Source organism: Gambusia affinis, linkage group LG07 (assembly GCF_019740435.1).
Source record: "Gambusia affinis linkage group LG07, SWU_Gaff_1.0, whole genome shotgun sequence".
NCBI lineage: Eukaryota > Metazoa > Chordata > Actinopteri > Cyprinodontiformes > Poeciliidae > Gambusia > Gambusia affinis.
In genome coordinates this window covers 2,051,221-2,071,700 of record NC_057874.1, presented here as the reverse complement: position 1 = coordinate 2,071,700, position 20,480 = coordinate 2,051,221, and the positions used below count along the sequence as shown (strand labels likewise).

Here is a 20,480-nt window from a genome sequence, read left to right as displayed (position 1 = left end):
GAGTCGTGGGCAGCCAGCGAGCGGTTCCATGAGCAGAGCCACCTTTAGCTTCTATCGGCAGCGTCTTCATCCACAACATCTGTTTTTCTCATCCCCTAAACCATGATTTATATTCACTGCAATTCAAACTGCAAACTGGTGCAAAAACTAAAATGGAATTTGTTGTGATTCATCGTGAAGAATTCAAGTATTTGGTGAATATAAGTCTTTGGTAGACAGATTTACTGACACCTTTGGTGAAATAAAAACGTATAGCGGAGGATCTGCTGTACTGTGGGCCTGTTTCTGCTCCAAAGGGCCTGGGCTGCTTCGTTCACACAAGAGTTTTATGCCAATGTTTGTTCAGATTTCCCCCTTCTTACCATCTTAAGGATGCTACGATTATTGGCATGGCTCTAAAGATAATCTGAAGAGATCCTTATGCTGTATGTGCTGGGAAGGACGACAGGACAGCTCTGATCGAAAGATATCCAACATGATGGATTGTTTAGGTGTGGTGAAGCAGCGTGTGTGGTGTTGTTCCCCGAGCACAAACGTGAACGCAGCCTGTTGAACGTAACGTTTAGCTAATCAGAAACTGAGGTGACGGAATCATGGAAGGGAATTCAAAATGCAAAGACGACAAAAACAACTTCCATGGCGCACCAAAAACTCCGGTGGATAGCAGAGATTTCTTTGTATAGTTTTTTTTTTTTGTCTCTGCTAAATAGTCCACAAACCGTCACCATTGCTTCTTCCCAGTCGGCCATGTTTGTTTACTCTGTTTGGTCTCAATAGGTTTTGTGAGATTTTCCATCTGACATCTGACTGTTGGTAAGTCGAAGAAATTGGTGTGTGTGGTGTGTTGCTCAACACCACGCACTGTACAACCAAACCTGTTATACCTGACATTTTTTTATTGCCATGTGTGTTGTCTCTCAGGTTTTGAAAATTGTAACACAATTTTTAAATCTTGCCATGTGAACCAGAAACAGTGGCGTGATTATTGTTAACCCCGCATGTCCAGATGTGACCTGGGGGTCTGTCAGTCAGCCCTCTCTCAATGCGAAGCAAAAGGGGACATTTGGTTGATTTTCAGACGTTCATAAAATCCATGGATAAAATCGGTTTCACATGTGAAAATTGGTCGATTTCACAAAATTAAGGAGATCTGAGCGAATTTATTTAATTTCTAAACTTGTTAGTGTGAATGTTCTAACCTCTCTGTATGCCTTAACCTTGTGAAGTGTAATTGGAGAAGACTGGGTGTTCTACTGGTGGAAGGAACTGACCAGAGGGCTGCCAGTACTTGCTAGACAGTTTCTTTATTAAAACAATTAGTTTTAATCAAGTTTCTATTCCCCCCCAAAAAAATTTCTGCAAGATATTTACTTTTTTTTTTTTTTTTAAATCAGGGTTGCTAATAAATCTATCCATTACTCAAACAAGAGAAATATGTTCTCCAAATACTAAAAGATAAGGAAGCAGGAGAATGTGTATGGGCAGAGACGTCAGAATCTTCACATCAAGACGTTCATTCATGCAGATGATGAATGGGAAGCAAGAAACCGAAGTTAAATTTAGTAGCACGCAGAATATAGGAAAATAAGAAATGCTTTATGTCACAGTGATAGTACGTCTTCCCTCCATGCTTTAAGAAACCCTCATAGACCTGAAGAGATAACCTCACAAAGTACACAAACAGCAGTAAGGTCAATCAGAACTTCATAAACATGTGCTGGATTATCGCCTCAGCTGCTTGATCACTAATCAATGTGAGAAGCGGGTCAGTTGTCCAAGCTGTGGCTGCCCTGCCTGGGATGCGGTGAGGAATCCAGGTCAAGCCCAGTGTAACTGTAACAAGCTCACCCAGGGTCAGTGCTGCTGTTTCCATAGCTACCACGCTGGATGCTGCAGGGGAAAAAAAGGCCCTTGGAGGCAGAGAAATCACGACGGCATGAGGAACACGGAGTTGCTGGGTGGATGATGGGAAGGCTTGTTGCCACATGGATCGACATGGAGCCGCAGCCAATCACAGCCCGGCGTGTAAACGATGCATAATGCAACTTGGGTAGAAGCTCATTTTTAATTCGCAAGACGCCCTGAAATATTCAAGTGGAGAAGATGCACGGGTCGAGGGGCGGGGTGCTGGCAGTGCAAAAATCGTAGGAAAATTATATCAAGACCCAGAAAAAACTGGCTCCTGATAAGTCAAATGTTGTAGACGGTATCGCTGCTGTAAGCAAATGTTCACTACTGCCGTCACTGCACTCACAGAGTGCACATGGAAATGTCACTTCACAACTTCATTAACAAAAACGCACGTTCTGTGTCAATTAACTTTAGTTTTAACATAGAGGTAAGACCTGGTCTTCAAATACTATGTAAGTTAAGACAAGCTGCCGGAATTCCCAAATCAAACACTCATAAAGGACAACTTTATGGACATTCAGCAACCACTATTACGATCAAAACTCACTTATAGCCCCGGGTATCCAGCGCTCCTCCAGCTCTGCGTGTTCACTTCATAGGTTCTCCAATAACTGACTAACGGAACACACCACAACGCCTGTACGCTTTAGAAAATAAAATTAGTATACAAATAATAAACGTCTCTACCTGCGCCCAAAAGTTGTCCGAAACGTGTCGGTTTAACTCCGACGGCAGCCTCAGGGACAGCGCGCGCGAGCCGGCGTTACATCTGCAACTAGCGGCTCGTGTTGATGTAACATCATGTGGACCCCGCCCCTCCGGAGGGGAGGAGGAGGGAGAGAAAAATGGAACACACACACACACACGCACACACGCACCAACACACACACACACCCAAGCTCAGCTCAGAAACAGACAGTATGAGACTCAGCGCCTAAGAATTATGAGAGAAATTACGGGTTTACTTAGGTTAACTGCTCAAACACAACCCAAAGATATTAGAAACGTTTAAGTAAAACTTTATTTTATCCCAACAAAACAGCAGACATTCAGCGCCAGAGTAGGAAGCGAACAGCTGAGACCAGTGGCGGTTCTTGCATGAAAGGCTCCCTGGGAGAGCTTCTTCTTCTGCCACCCCAAATACATTATTTTAGTGTAGACAGCAGGCAATGCAACCAAAATTAAAAAAAATTCCCCGCATATGCTGCTCATATTCAACATTTTCATGGCAATTTGAACGAACCAATTGAGTGAGGCCCAGGCTAAGAATATTTATTTTCATCTTTTTCATAGAATAAAGTTGTATAAGAATAAAATAAAATGAAGACAAAGTCATACAAAAGTAAGTAGGAAAAGACAATAATAAAGTCATAAATACCACTATGAGTGATAATATATCAAGAATAAAGTTTTGTGAATGAAATTGCAATATTAACTCAATTCTTCAACAAAATCTCAAGACCAACTTCCTGCCTGAGCTAAAATGGCTAAAAGTCAGCAAAGTTATCATACAGCATAAAAGGTCATTACTGAGGAGACATATGTAAATGTCTGGATTGAAGAACATAAGAAGCACTTAAAAAATTAAAGGATTGGCATTTTCTAGCAATTTTAAAGCTATTAATATCAAGGGGAATTTTTTGCTTACATAGTCGTCAAGAAAAGACAAATTATTGGCAAATAAAGATGATTTTAGGCAATAAAAGCTGAAAATGTAGCATTTCTGCTAATATGCTAAAATTAAAAATAAATATAAATTATTTTTGATAGAAATTGTTATTAATGTCCCTTTTTCTACATATTGCCATAGTTTCTAGCGTAGCCGCTAGTCAAAGACCGATCGTTAATTATTCACTTAGCAATAAACCGAATGTAAACAAACCCTGTGTGGTTTCTGATCGACCTTTTAGCTGGACACACACACAATGGCAGCACACAGGGAAGGCTGTGTTACATCAGAGATAATAAAGTCAGTGTGTGGATGTCTCCTCAGGGACAAAAACCGTAACCAAAGAGTATTAACAATGATGTAGGAAATGCATCTCAACTCAAAACTCATACAATATTTATAGGACTTCGTTTTATGCCGAGGGCCAAAGATGGAGGGCAGACACAAACTGCCATCAGTTATGCCCTGCAGCTGCAGATGTACATATTCTAAAACACTGGAAAATATTCAGGAAGATCAGAGTTTGAGTGAATTGTGGGGTTTTACATTAACTAAAGAGACACATTTTCTGAACTGACTTAAAATAAGTGATATTTTTAATTTATAAAAAATTGGACAAAATGATATCACCACAAAAGGAATGCTGATATAGCGGCACAGAAATCTGGTATAAATGTGACAGGTAGAAAATAGGAACCTTTAACCCCAGAAATAAAGAAAAGACATATTCTAAGGTTTGGAAAATCACCAAATGGCAGGTTTACTGCAGATGCCTCTCAAACCATGAGATGACATTTATTGTGATTTAGCACTACATAAATAAACTGAATTGAACTGAAAAAAAGACAAACCATAAACATGCTTATCCCAACATAACTTGATGTGACCTTTCTATAGTAAGTATCAACTCAATAATAGCTGAAAGCTTCACCATTTTTAGAGATCAACGTGCAATAAATCTAAGCTATGTGTATCAGAGTTTTGCTGTGTGTGTGTGTGTGTGTGTGTGTGTGTGTGTGTGTGTGTGTGTGTGTTAGAGTGTGTGCAGTCACCTGGGAGATGACAGAAATTGTAGAAACACCCTCAGCATCAGCACTATAACTGCTCAGACTTGCAGTTATGAAATGCCCGTTTATGGGGAAAAATGCACCAAAGCTCTTTACGATTGATTGCAAACCTCAAGTGCAAAGTGCTCTAAAGTTCAGAAACAAAACAAGCCGCAGTGAAAATGTCTGGATAATAAATATAATCTTCTGCCTATTCTGACTTTACCAACACAGTCGGGATGAGTCAGATCTAGAGTCTACAGTAGTATAAACCCAAGACCAGATCAAACATCCAGATATTTGAGTCTGATGGAAAGGAGGGCAGGTTGGAGCTGCAGAAATGTCAAATGTGGATGACTTTATGTACCAACCATTTATGGCAGAGAGTTCAGGCAGAAAGCAGAAGGAATGAAGGTCAAAGGTGAGTTGTGACACAAAAACATAACTCCCAACACTTAAGGTTTGAAAAAAAAGGAGTAAGGCCAGCAATTAAACCTGGTTTGAACTGTGGGAGGAAATCAAGGTACCAGCAAGTTCCATGCAGGAAGACCTGAGGCCAGGATTTGAACTTAAGACCATTCTGTCACAAGGTAACAGTAAAACTAACAAAACCAGCAGAACTTTAAATCTCTCATCTACAGGCCAATGCCAGACATTTAACTCATTAATTTCAATTAATTAGCTACAGTAGAAAGATTTTAATGCATCCAAGTTTTTAGCGGCATTAATCGCTTTTTGCAATGGGGCAATTCCAGTTAGAATCACTTGTATTCTCACGTTTCTGAAACGCCCATAAACCTGACACACAAGCAACAGGTTACAAAAGCACCAGATGGCAAAGAGGCTTCTCTTGGACCAATGGAGCTTTATTTTTGCTTTAAAAGAAAAACTAGCTGATTGGACTCTTGGAAAAAAAAAGATATTAGGCTAAAAGGAGTTAGCAAAACTATTCAAGCCTGAAGCAGCATCTCAATGCTAACATGTAGCAGCAGCAGCAGCAGTACAGATGTCCCACATGCTAACATCAGCGTCTACACTCCACATTTCTATAGAAGCTCCATTAATGATCAGAAGTTCCTGAAACTCTGGGAAGCTGAATGTATAGAATAACATTTTTCACCAATCTGATGATAGAAGAACCTAAATAGCAGATTAAAAACAATAAATGTCTTTGTTGTTGGACTAATATGTCTATTTATACAGTAATTTAGCAGCAAAACAGGTTTTGAATTGAAAATGTTGCTTCTTTTGCTAATGTACCGATTCCTTACCGACCCCACAATCAACCTGATTCAAATTTTTTATCGAGTCTCACCACTAATACAGCTATGAAATTAAAAATCAAAAAGAGATAACATAAAGAAACAAAGTAGAATAAAGCAAAGTTTTTAGATTACATTATTATGTTATTCTTTCTATAAAACCTAAAAGGTTGGGTGATGAAGTTACCAAATGGTGAGATGCCACATTTTCCAGCAGATATTATGTTTTAAAATGCATAACAGCAAAAGATTTTTTTTTTTAAAAAAACAAATAATTTCTATTAAAAACAAAAAAAATATCAAAGCTTTTTATAAGGCCAAATTAAGATCAGCCTGTTTCAAATGTTATTTTACCAGATTTGCTCATGACCCAACAGCTCTGTTAGCTCTCCAGATGATCATTTGAGTCAGACTTTAACTACAGCAGTGTTTCCACTGCCTGACTTCCAGCAGCCCTGCTGCGGCTCTGCTTCAGTCCTGCTCCCCTTCAGATATGCTGAATCATTGATCAGGTATGCCTGCTCTGCCACGGAGCTGCTGCCATGTCACCGTGACAGATGGAGGATGTAGTGGTGGGGAAGAAAGTACCTCCACTGAGCCGCGCATGTGAGCAGGAAACATAATGACGCCTGGGATTCCTCTGAAGGGGACACTTCAGGCCTGGAAGGAGGCCAGGACTCTCAGTGCTGCTTTGGTGTAATAGGAAGTTTGTACTGACTGATTTCTTAGCCAGAACCCAGAGGAGACTTCTGATTGGCTTTTGTTGTCTGCCCAAGAACTAAATATTGAGCTTTGAGACTTCATCCTGCTTTGATAAGCAGTTATTTTACTGGACAGGTTACAATATGCCCATTGTTGTTGCATTTCCATGGGCCACAGAATTGTGCCATTTGACTTTTTGAAAATAAATTTGTAAAATGGAAATTTCAAAGAAACTCTTGTCTTGTCTGATGGCACAGCATGTTTCGTAATCACTTATTGTATGAACAAACATATTCATATGCATATGTTCGTTCGTATGTATTTGTTCGAATATATATCCAAACAAACATATCCGTATGAATAAATTATCCAGACCCGTTACAACAAGTTTCTAATTTATAGAAACTCTGCAATTGTGGAATTGTGTTTTTTTGATGTTAGTGGAATATCCACTAGATTTTGTCCACATTTGGAATGGAAACACAGCGACTGCACCACTGTTTGAGGACACTAATTATAAATATATCATTAGGTCACCGTCCTCAACTTTAATTACATTTAAGTTGTAATTTAAATGTATAATATGTTTAATATGTTTTTAGTTAAACATATTCTTTTACTAAAAACATCCATTATTTTGCGATCACTTCTGTTTGTTGGTTTGTCTCCAACAGTAAATTCTCATCCTCAGTTAAACAGATAACTTAAAAACAGATTACTTTGATCCAAGTTATCTGTAACTTGGATCAAAGTAACTTTCTTACATTGAAGAAATCCTCATTATGGAGACGTTTTGAGGTATTTTTGTTGAGCACTGCAAGCTTGTGCTACATGAAAAACGCTGAGTAACTTGTGAAAAAACAAGTACCATTCAAAATGTGACATTTAACCAGAGGCACCAAAGTTTTCACACTGTTTATTAAATACAGTCCAAGCTCTCCTTTTACCACCCCCAATCATCAACCTTCTGATCCAACATGATTATCTAAACCTAATCCTAAAGCAATCAACCAATAAATGAGCAGTCAGTCTGGAGATTAAAGGTTTAACAGACTCGTGTTTCTATCATGCAGTAATGCTAGCAATACTATGATATAGATGGTAAACAACTAGAAGTGAGTGAAAATAAAATGGCTGGTGAAGGTAACTCAGTTTCAACAGGGAGTCAAATATTTCAGTTGACTCAGAACATAGATATGACATTATTTCTTGATTTGAGAAGTATCAGTTCAATAATATGAGCCAGAGATTGTAATTCATAATTTTTCTCATTATGAAAAATTATGAATTACAATTATGAATTGCAGTTGTTTGGACTCTTAGTTTCATTTGTGTTTGTTTCTATACTGATCATTTCTTTATTGTTTATTTCCTGACTGTTTTGGATTAGCCCATATGTCATTTTATTTAGTCTGCTGCTTCCTGCCTGGCTCTGCTTTTCTACGTTTTTGTTATTTTTTGTGTGTGTGTTGTTGTTTTTTTCTTTCTTTAAATCCACCTGTTACGACACTTGACCTGGGTGTGGAAAGACAAAAACAAAAAATTGCTTTCAGTGTTTATTGACCACTATTTTGGTTAACAACTACTATATACTTTCTAAAAATAAAATCTGCAGAAATAAGGCCACTGGACATATGAATGAGCCCCTTGAACGAGGATGGATGGATGAACACATGGGGATAAACATTTAATGCCTGGTCTTTTGAATTGGATTCAAAGCTCCTTTATTAGGTGATCTGGACACGATTGTTTCTGCTTTTTGTGTCATAGAGCCTTAAATTCCCCTCTTCCCAGTGGAAAAGAGGCAAAAGGTGATGAGGACCGTCTAAAATCAGAATCAGGGCATCAGTCTCAAAGAAGCTGTGGGCGTTTATTGTATCATTTATCATGACAAATTTCTAAACATCAGAATTTTCATTCATCATTTTCACAACAAACTCCAATTAATGATTCATAGCTCACCAAAACTGTCAGTATTTATTGGATAAGAGTTTTATCCACTGTTTGTTCAATAAGAGTATCAATAAATAAAAAAATGATGAAATCCAGTTGCTGTGCTTAGCAATGTAAATTATACTAAAGATGCATGATACACATTTTTTAAAGAGCAATATTTGTGTTTGTGGAGATTCATGCAGTACAGTTAACATACAGTTACCCAAGTAAGAAGGAATAAATAATGATTTTATCGTTATCACAATAGTGCCACAAAATATCATGACCAAGTCAGTGGTGTCCAAAAGTTTTGCTCTGAGGACCAAACCTGTCAAGTTGAAAACACTCAGGGATCACAATTCATTTATTTATTTACTTTTCGATGAATATGCTTTATTGGTGAATTCTGTTCTTTTTAACTGCTCAGCAACAAAGAACATTTAAACAAAAAGGTCTGAAAAAGAATCTCAAAGTTTCCTAACTTGTGGATCAAGATATCAATTTTAGTTTGTTCCCTGCAACATAAAATGAGAACTGTCTTTGAAAACCCTTAACTGTATTTAGTTCATTTTAACTATTAGGTGTGATTAAGTCTGTTTTCAAGTAAAAAAGTCACAGAAGATTTTTGGCCCTACTTACTATAAGATTAAAATGGAAGCAAACAAAAATGATGACTTTTTTTGTACCCAAAATGTATCATTTAAGACATAAATTTGTCATTGAAAATGTCATGCAAAGAAAAAAACAAAAAGTCTTGATGTGCAACAGCTCCATTTGCTAGATTCCACCAAGGGGCCACACAAAAGGACAAAGGACCTCAACAAGGACCTCATCTGGTCCCCAGGTTACACTTTTGACACCGTGCTTTAAGTCTGCATTGCCCACCCTGACCTCACGTCACAGTGAACCACAAATCTGTATAAACCAGAAAAAGCCTGAGTCCTGTTTCCATAGAGACGAGTGTTGCTTCAGGATGATGATGTAAAGTTTCAAAAACTGGAGAAAGGCCAAATTTATGAAATCAAAATCTGATTATTTTTATTGTGGATGTTGAAGTCCCACAAGAGCCACAGTCTGGCACTGATGGAAGGTTTCCACTTCTGCTCTAACGAGAGTTTAGCCTGTCAGTGAAGCTATTCACACCTTAAATAGCATCTCAAAGCTAAATATGTAGTAGCAGCACAGACTTCCTAACGCTAATGTTAATGTTATATTAACACATCAGATATTGTTGTTTTTGATTTCATATGGCCTTTTATTCAATGATTTGGTAACAAGAAAGGTTTTGAATTAAAAGTATTTATATTGTGAGTTTGAACAGTTTTTGATTAAATGTGATTCATTAAAATCAATGAAAATTTTTAATTGAGACCCACCACTAACACAAACCTAAAAGAATGAAGGGACATGGCAAGATTTAACCTGATACAAGCCACAATAATAATCAAAGCATAAATATGAACACAGAAGAGAGAAATCAAACCCAAACATCCCGGCATCATGACAGTTTTATTATGTTTTTTCTTTTAGAGAAGAGAGGAGAACTAAATGCAGAGAAGATGTTAGCAAGAAGAGATGTGATTTAACTGCTACAGTGAGAGAAATAGAGAACCTGGACGATCCCATCCCCCCAACACTGTCTCCCCTCCTCCAACACTGACAACAGTCTGTGGCCTCCGCTGCAACAATATTAGTGTCTACTGTCGACATGTTACAAATGCTGCTCAGATTTGCACAATCTGTCAATCATACAGGAAGAGTTAAAAATAAGTCAGTAAAGACTTCGAGAAATATGTGATGTGGGTTCCTTCCTTCCATTACCCTCATCCACAATGGCACTGCAATCATTCATACTGCTATTGTTTGTTTGTCTAAATAATGTTTTTTGACTGTAGTGGCCTTTATCTGAGACATGGGGCAAAGGTCAACCGGCTGGTAGTCGAACCTGTGACGGTCGTGTGTGTCGGGCGCCCTTCACCATCGCCACATCCTGCTGATTTTGAAGGAAACTGTCTCAGTGTGTTCACATAGAGGTGCAGTAATTTTGTTTTCGTCCTGTCGGGGTTTCGACAGACTGGGAGTCTATCTTCACTTCTGTAAATATTCAAGTATCTTCCCGGTCGACAAAGAAGTGGAGATCTACCCAGCAACTGCGCTCCGCCGCGGGGGGAAACTACTTGACATAAGCTGTCAGCCATTTACACATTAAGTATCTTTTTATGAATGTTTCATGTGCTGACCTAAATCCTTCCAGAGCTGAGTAAAAGCAATATGTTACACACGGTGAGCCCTGCTGATCACTACAGGCTACATGGAAGAGCAACTCAGACCACCCAAGACTCAGTTCAATTCAGATATTTATTTTACAAAACACACAGTGAGAATAGAAACAGTGTAGCGTGGGCTCCGTCACACAGAGAAGTGCTTTACTCCCTGTGGCAGATGTAATTAAAGCAACACTTAAGCCCAGAGAGCAGACAGAAAGGCAGATAGGCGGGGGGTTACTGAAGGGAGGAAACTGCAGCTGCAAAGATCAGTCTGCTGAATCTGGAGCAGTGCTTCCTAACTCCTTTTAGCACAACCTGAACACAACAATGGTTCAATCAGATCATTTCAGAAATGAAATGAACCTCCAGTCTTCCAAGAGAAGCAGCTTTGTCGTTCTTCTCTATTTGCTAATGTTGTTTGAGCTTCAGATTTATGACTGTAGCAGAAACTCTTGAATACACAGGCTCCAGCCAAAACTCCCTCTTCAAAAGGAAACAAATCATTATTTAAATAAGAATATTATTTTAGAATAATTAAATACAGAACTGAGTTTTAGCAGTAGTTGTTGCATTTGCATAAAAAAAAATATAGAAATTTTCTCACTTAAAGATATTTAAAAATTTAAATTAATATTAATATTTTTCTTTCTTTCAAATGCCTTTTTATTGATTTCTAGCAATATATTGAAAAATATGGTACAACATATTCCAATAAAGTTTTAGCAGATTTTAACCCACAACAAATCCCTAGACAGCAGACAGACCCACACAAAGCTAAACTGAGATGAAATCAACTCGGTGTGGTTGCGCATGCTATATTGTCTGTTTCCATTGTTAAAACAACCCATACTGAAGGGGGACCTACCACTGGCCCCCCTTCAGTGGTAGGTCCATAGGACAAAAGCACAGTAAGGCACAAGACAATATAGTACAGTATGGTACAGTGTGGTATGATACAGAGCTACTGGCATCACAATATGGCCCATATTAGGCGGAAAATAACGTCACTGCTTGCGATAAGCATGTGACAAACCACTGTGTCACTTTTTTTTGGTGCACTAGTATGATGCAACGACAGATGTCACACTGTGCCATGGCGCCGAGTGGAAACAAGGCATAATGTTGGGTTCCAACCCAGGCCTCGAGTTGGATGGTTGTGCACAAGTCAGTTGCTTGATATTGAGCATCAAAATCTCTCTAGAAATGCGTCTGAGCAAACTGTGGAGTCCTGCGCATTGGGAGGAGCCTCTTGACTTTTGCCTTTATTTTCCTCTGCTGGTCTCATCTACAATGGCAGATGAAATGTATAGAGAGTATCTTGGCTTTATTTACTAAAAGCAAGACAACGTCTTTGTCGGGCGCCTCTTCACCATGTTTGAATTCACCAGGTAATTCAGAGATGTTCTGAGTTTCATAACTTAGCCACTTGCTGACGAAGGTCACTATCAACGGTGCTTTCGTCTCAGTCAAGCCCAGTTTCCTGGCTTGCTAACCCGCATCACCCACCTACATCTCCTGCCAGGACACCAACTACAGGCCACTACATCATGTAGCGGAGTCTCTCTGATTGGTTGATATTTTGTGTCCAGCTACTAAACAACTCCAGCAGCAGTTGCGATGGACATCCATTAAGCGAAGTCAAAACGTGCGGCACCAGATGCACTGTGAGACTTCATAATACACCTGTGAATCCGCATCCGCATAGAGTTTGCATGGAAACCAGACGGTCAAATCACTCAAATCTGAAGGTGGCATAAGTGACAAAGAGTTATTCCCTTCAGGTAAGATACTGATTTGTCAGACTCTTAACATAGCCACACTGCTTCATTAGCGTTTTAGAGAGGATTAATGGCGGATTAACCTTTGGAACAAAACACAGGTGTACATGACAAAACTGAAGGACTTTTTTTTTTTCCACATTTCTTGATAATTTGACATGTTTTGCCTTTGTGTGCAGAAATAAAACCCATATTGCTCTGTTTCTTTGCTACTGCTGCTCCGAATCACAAGACAGCCTCCTGCATAACAGTGCTTGTGTCCTCTTGTTAGATTGGTCCAGGGTGATGTCATGCTTTGTCGTGCTCTCTGTGATTCACCCCAGGGTGCTGTAGTTAGTGGGACCCAGGGACGTCTCTGCAAAGAGCATAACAACGCAGGAGATGACTCAGCAGAAAATATGGAGATATGATTTGAATGCGCCTCTGAGCCACTCAATCTTAGCCAAGTAATTTAAAAGAATCAATGCCACCAAGACTCAAGGGTAAAATCTATACACAGCAGCACCTATAGGAATATATAAGGAGTCTTACTTCAAATGGCTTCATGTTAATGCCTTCATCACTGCAGCTCGTCTTTTGAAACAAAAACAAGATGGAAGAAATTGAAGGGCCTGCAGCTTGTCTAAAATTACTATTTGAGGATCCAGGAAGTGAGGGAAATAAAGCATTGGCTTATTCTTTTTATCCACATCTGACTGGATTTCATTTCAAAATATCCTGATGTTCATTCTAACACTGCCTGTACAGTGGTCAGGCAGCAATCGCAAACCCTGGAGCAGGCTGCTGAGTAATCCAGACTCCAGTGACTGTGCATCCTCACTCAGTGGGAAGTTCGACCTTGCACACTCCATTTGTCCCTATCCTATCCATTTGACCCTACCTCTGCAGATCCCTCCCAGCAGAAAGATCTGCTGCTTGCGGTACCAGGCCAGCCGTGACAGTCACCTCACTTATTTATCCCATCTGCAGAGTGGAGCCCTCTGGTGGCGACCATTACTGACTGTTACACTTATACTTTTTTGACCCTGTTTTGCTGCATTTAATTTGTTCCCTTCAAAAGTATTATAGTTTGAGTTTGTTCAGATGTCTACAAAAAAACTCAAGTCTTTAGTTTTTAACTGGTTTTCAGCTTTGTTTAATTCAAGGTTTTTGTTATAGCTTGAATAAACCTGGTTAAAATGTTCAAGATTAAGACTCTACTGCAGAGCAGAACCTAAGGGGTGTTTTCACACCTTCATCCAGGAAACTTTACTGAACTGGGGATCAAAATCACAACATTTGCTATATATTCAGCTGATGTGGTTCCATTTTACATTGCACTGTGAAAAACAAACCAAACCCTTACACAACCTGTTCAACTCCTCGTCAGTGGTGCTGCTATACACACATTTGTTTTGGTTGTACTTACCCAGAATGCCCTGCGTTATAGTCTGCTTCCTGCTTTTGGAGCGGTATCTGGGCTGCTTGATGTTCACATAATCTGTTGAAACCTCAACAGATTTGTCTTCAACAAACTGAGACCTTGGTCTGTAGGCGGACTAGCAGGCATACAGCCAATCAGAGTTGAGGAGGTATCATTGCGCCTAAATATTTCAGGTTCTAGTTGTGTTTGGATTAAACACTGGAAACGATGTCTTGAGCTCACAACATTCATTTAAACTCAATAACCTCTTGCATCTTTCTTACCCTGATTTCCTAGTTCTTCTTCTTTTCTCCCATCATCTACCAGTGCCAAAATAAAGAATATTACACACCCACTGGTAGCTACTTCCTTATCACAGGACATTATATCCACAAAGTACAAACTAGGTGTTAGGTGTTTGAAGAGTCTAAGATGGTTAATTTGTTCTAGTTCTTAGTAAACTAGAAAAAATTAAAGATGCTCAAGGTGCTGAAAAATTGGATTAGGTACAATAAACTATTAAAAGAACAAGTCATTACATCTAATTTATATCAGCTGCAGATTGTACACCAACCAATTTTCTCAATTAAATGTTCTTTAAAAAAAATTATAAATCACAAATGATCAGCCTTGGCACGATGGCCACCAGCATCCTCAAGGCTATTGCTTGCCAACCCAATGCTAGCACTAGCATATATGTGGTAATGGACAGCACAGTTAGTAGACAATCCAGTGGGTGACCAGCCTAGGCATGCTAGTTCCCAGTCTCTCCAAACCTAATTCTGGACTACCCAATATTAGCATTGGCCTACTTCTGCCATTGGATGTCAGAGGAAGAAGGCAAATCAAGAGGTTAACCAACCTAGACATGCTAGTCACTAGCCTCTTCAAAGCTAATGCAAGTTGTTTCCTAATTTGCTAGTAATAGCTGTTATTAGTCAGTCATTAGCTATCTTTAGAAAGGATACAACCTCTTTCCAGAAGGAAGTAGACACTGTTGGATGTGCAGTAGTTTTAATTTTGACACAAACAAAGCTCCATGGCCACCCACTATCCCCTACAGTCTAAAAGAGCAACAGCAATAACTGAAGCACATAAATATTTACATTCATTGTATATTAGCTTGCAAACACACCACTTCCCACGCTGCATTTTCTTTGAAGTTTTATGTGCTTCATGAATCTATGAATGGAGCACATATTCAGTATAGCTCCAAATTATTCCATAAATAACTTGGAGCTCCGTTCCACAGAAAATCTGCAAATCGGTGAGTATGTGAACAGGATTCCACCGAAATTGAAATTCTAGCCTTTTCAGTCCACCCAGGTCCTCTTCAGTATTGCTTCCATGCAATTTTTTGATCCTGGGTTATCAAGAAACCTATTGGTGTTCGTAATTACCCAGAACCCGAGAATTGCTCTCAATAAAACGGTTCTGGGAGTTGAGATAAGCCCCTACTAAAAACAGGTGTGAATTAAAAACATAGAGCAAGAGGCTGCAGCAAGAGATAGAATCCATGTTCTGTGAGCTTCTGGACCCAGATTCTGCCTAACCGGTGCCACACGCTGCATTCCTGCAGAGACAGAGATGTGCTGTGTGAGTGAAATACATTTTCTTTTGTTTCTTCTTTCCAGACTATAGGAACACCTTTCGTGAGCTGGAGTGTGCGCTCCATGACTTGTGTGTCTATGGAAACAGTTCGCACATACTCCTTGCTGGGTCTAAGCGTGCATGTAGGTGTGAGCTGCCAGGTGCTGGGTCTTCTGTTCTCACAGTTCACTCACAGCTCTGAAACTGGAATGAGACAAACTGTCTTATAAACAGGCTCCTCGATTAATAAAACATAAGGCAAGCAAAATAAAAGGAGTCCCAGCCTCATGCAGCCGCCCACCTTTTCTCACTTGACTGAAAGAGAGGACTGAGCTGAAGGCCATGTGCAGCTAAGAGGGGAAAGTGGAGGTGCAGCTTGCAGTGGTCGGACGATAAGAGCCTCTGATGTTAGCGCAGCATGTCAGAAAAGAACAACAGTGCCCACTTTAAAAAGGACAAGAGGCTCTCACAGGCTGCAGGCAACAGGGCAACAGCAAGAGATGAGGGGAACCTCAGCAGGCCAGCATGTTGTTCAGAAAAACAGTGAAACAGAACAGGAACAGTAGCAATTTCACTTTTTTTCATGTTCTGGCAACAACATTTTTTTTTTGATCAAACTATTTTAAGATCTTAATCATATGTAGGCAGAACTGATAACTGATCTACAATCCATTGTACTTCTAACAGATTATGATGAAAATTATATATATGCTTTTCTGAAAGGAAGTCATCCCTCTATTTAACCCATTTTGTTCAGTTTTGTACAGTTGAATAGTTGCCACAGGAGACTAAAGAATTTCTCAACCATGTATAAATAAATAAATAAAGTAACACTCGTGTTTTTGATTAGGAAAATAACATGATGTAAAGCTAAAAAAAATCTATTTTTACATGATACTGCCCTTTTAAGAGGTAAGTGAGTTTCTGTGGAGAGGATTTGAGCTTCGATCCACATTCTTTTATTTGCATTTTAAAGCAATCCATTAAAAAAGGTTGATCAAAAAGGCAAAATTCTATATAACTTCCTCAGTTTTGCAGAAAAAATTATTACAGCTTGAGGTGGTTTTTGGCTTTTCCAAAAAAGAGTTAATGTGCTAAAGGGTCGATGGAAACATTTGCAGAATAAGTTGACGAAGAAAACTTTACCATCCATTGGTAGGTATTTTGCCTTAGAAGAGGTACAAAACTTTGAAACTTTAAATGTCCAAGTATTGCAATGCGTTACTTTGTAATACCTGTATTGAGAGGTCAAAGGAAATTTTTGTCAAGGCGTTTATGCAGCTATTTCCCTTGACATCAGAGATCTGTTGCTCCCGCTTTTATCCCTATTAATGGACATAATTTTTCAAGCAGTGAATTCATTCATAACAGGGTTGATAGCTGAAGTGTTAGCATCAAGTGTGATGGGATGGAAGAGGACGACCCGCTGCAGCGCATCCTGATGCGGATGGAAGACGCTGACATAGGAACTGTGGGCTGGTGGGTGGACATTAGGTCTAAAACGATTACACAAGAGCCATTTTACACCCTTCTGATGTTTACTCAGAGCTTCTCAGACAGAAATGAACACAGTTTCATAACCATAACAACCATGAGAATACAACGAGCCCTGAAGAGGAGCGAGGGCACGAACACACAGCCAGCATCAGTCAGCCGCTAGAGGATCCTTCAGACTTAACGACAGCTGACTACATCGTGTTCAAACACACTTGAAGAGCACATGTGACCTGCACATGTATGAACACGTGTGCAAGGGTTCTGCTGTGAAGTAGAAGGTGAAAGATAACAGAATTTTTGAACTTTTGAATGTGTTAAGTGTGGATCTGCTCCATTTTGGTTAGGCTGGGGAGTGTGTACCAACATCAATTTCAAGTCTTGCCACAAACTCTTAATTGGATTTAAGCCATTATAGATGCTTTGATCTAAACCATTGCTTGGTAACTGGTTATGTTTTGGGTTGCTAGCTTTTCTTCCACATACTTTAGGATCCAGTTCTGGCCTCATCTAACCAGAGCAGCTGGTGTACACTACAGAGCTTTTGGCAAACTTTGCAAGATTCTTCTTAGAGTTTAGGTTTCTCCACAGCTCATATTCTCAAAGAATCCTAAGACTAAAAGTAGCTTCTAGTGGGGTGCTGTGGTGGTGCGAGGGCCGGGCGTGGCCCGCGTGGGGAGGGCTTGGTCCTCGATACGGCTGTCACAGGTTCGAGTCCCATCCAGGTGGCGTTTGTCGCATTTCTTCCCCTCTCATTGCCCACTTTCCTGTCTGACCGCTTTCAAATGGAGGCCACTAGAGTCAATAAAAACTTTTAAAAAATGTTAAAAAAACACTAGCTTTTAGTGACGCCACCTTGTTGTTCGATGGTAAATTGTCCCAGAAGTTATTGTCGTAAATGATCATATTGTTGATTTGAGACCATTTTCAAGTAATAAAATGGTAATGGCATAATAACGTAGGAACTTTCACGGTTCGAGTTTTCTGTGTTTAGTTTGAGTTACTGTGTCTCTGAGTCCTCCTGTTGTCTTGTCTCCCCTTGATTGTTCCCAGGTGTGTCTCGTTCCCTGATTACCTCCTGTGTATTTAATGTCACCTGTGTCTCTGTGTTTTTGGCAGGTCCTTGTCGATTCTGTCGTCTGTCATTTGCTCATTGTTGCGTCCAGCTGTCCATCTGTATACCCTGTTGCTGCCAGTGCTGATTCTCTGCCTTCCGCTCTGCTGTGCTGCCAGGATTTTGGACTGTTTGGATCTATTTGTACCAATATTCATCATCAAACATCTTCTCCTCACTTCTACCCGGGTCTGCTGCATCCTGACTCACCACCGACTCCTAATTTCATGACAGGAACACGTTCTCAGAGGATGAACATTTAACACGAACAGGGAGAAATTTTAACTATCCAAAATAAATAAGGAAAACAACAGAAAGCAAAAAATAAATTATGAAGTCTGTAAAGAAATCATGTGTGAATACAGTTTTGTCCTTCAATAAATGACTTATTGAGACCAAAGAACCGGATTGAAGACTTCTCTCATCCAGTTTTTGGTAAAAGGAGAGAAAAGAGAAAAACAATAAATCATGTAAATGAAAATTATTGAGCTTTTTCTAAACTATCAAATGATTCATTGATTTATTGCTGTTAAATGGAAACACAAAAAAACTATACTGCTATACACTTATCAACACTCCACAGCAGTAGCTTGTAATAAAGCTCCAGGGCTGCCAAGCAACAGAAAACACCTTCCCAACAACGTCCAGCAGAAATGGGGATCCCACCTCAACACTAAAGGCCTGAACTGGCATTTCACTTGGAATGGCTTACACTGCTGCTGGAAAGACGTGAAAAAAAGTGGAGCAGACAGATGAGCACCATGTCGCCTCACAGTTGGAAAGCTTGGCACTGCCTTCTGCCATTTGGATCACCATGGAAACAGCCAAATACACCAGCAGCAGCAGCGCTGGTCCAGCTTTAAGTAAAGGGAACATGTAAAGGGAGAATTCAAAGCAAAAATATCATAAACCCATTGAAAATTATTGAATTTAAGGAATAATAAGGTTGTTTTACACGTCACAGACTTGGCACCGTGATGGAAGCATGGCAGAATGCACACACAGTCCCAGAAATGCCCACGTGATGCTCAGTGACATTTTTATCATGGTGGTGGGGTGAAGGGGCGAGGGGGGCGGGTGTTCCTGGAAGGCCCTGCAGCGCAGCGCAAAAACACGCACATGACGACGCATGTTGCACACAGTATCAGCTGGAACACCGAGCACGCGACCACGCACACGTGATTCACCGGCATCAAACGGAAAAAGAACAAAAAAGAGAAAGAAAAGAATTAAACCAGACGCTCAGCCGGCGCCCTCCTCTTATCCTCTTACCTGGACCGTGGGCTTCTCCCGAGCGGACCTCGGTGATGCTGCTCGGGTCACTGTGAGATCTTCCGCGCTGCACCACGCATTCATCATCCAGCCCGTCGGATGGTGATGCTGTTGATGATGAGGATGATGCCATGGTTGAAGAAAGAAGAAGGGGGGGAGGGGGGAATCTTTTAAAAAAAAAAAGCTTGATGTGAAAGAGGCGTGATCTCCGCCAACAGCCAACCAACCGGCCAAGGTCAGCGGCATCAAGTGGTAGGCGCTGATTTCATGCGCTGCGCTCCGCTGCTGCAGCTGCGGCTCCCCGGTCAGCAGCAGCCACCAGCGGGAAATCCATTACGAGCGCAGCATTATAGAGGGTCGACGGTGCCAAAAAACACGTGATCCCTCCACACACCCCAAAAAGCCCCTTCAATCTTTTCTCATGATTTTTCTCAACACACAGTTGAGTTAGACATGGAGCGAGTGAACTGTTCCTTAAAACAAATTTGATAGCAGCAATAATTGTGTTGTTTTTTCTCTCAGTGATTTTACGTTTTCAGAACAAATAAAATTATGGCTTATTTTTAAGTCAGTTTATTTACTATACATCACAGTACAAGACACTACAACGGTGTATTAGAGGCATAAAAGGTAGGAAATTTCCAGCAAAAAAAACCCCAGGGTCTTTAGAGTAATCTCAGAAATTTTCCAGAAAAAACAAGGACATAACTGAGCAAATTACACTTCTATTTTACCTTTCATTTTAGATCCTTCCAGTTATAAGCTATACATTCATACAGTAGGTGTTGATGCTCAGTTTTGAAGTTCTGTCCTATATATATATATATATATATATATATATATATATATATATATATATATATATATATATATATATATATATATATATATATATATATATATATATATATATATATATATATATATATATATATATATTTTATGTGATTGTCATGCAGGAATTTGCACATTTGGTTATGCTTCACTTTACTTGGAGATGCTAACCAACAGCTAGTGATGGTTAATGAGAAACTATTG

General features: G+C 39.7%; 1 protein-coding gene across 3 annotated transcripts in view; it reads right to left on the bottom strand.

The window, feature by feature from the left end:
• phactr3b (phosphatase and actin regulator 3b) overlaps positions 1–19,768 on the bottom strand; it is a 49,462-nt gene extending 29,694 nt beyond the window's left edge. The window contains exon 1 of one of the 3 annotated variants that reach the window (XM_044122293.1): positions 19,443–19,768. In XM_044122293.1, the coding sequence (XP_043978228.1) occupies positions 19,443–19,575 (133 nt within the window). In that variant the 5' untranslated portion in view covers positions 19,576–19,768. Of the gene's footprint in view, positions 1–2,458; positions 2,567–2,598; positions 2,691–19,442 lie in introns of those variants that run through there. The other 2 variants (XM_044122294.1, XM_044122296.1) reach the window with 2 other exon arrangements.
• Between the last annotated feature and the right edge of the window lie 712 nt (positions 19,769–20,480).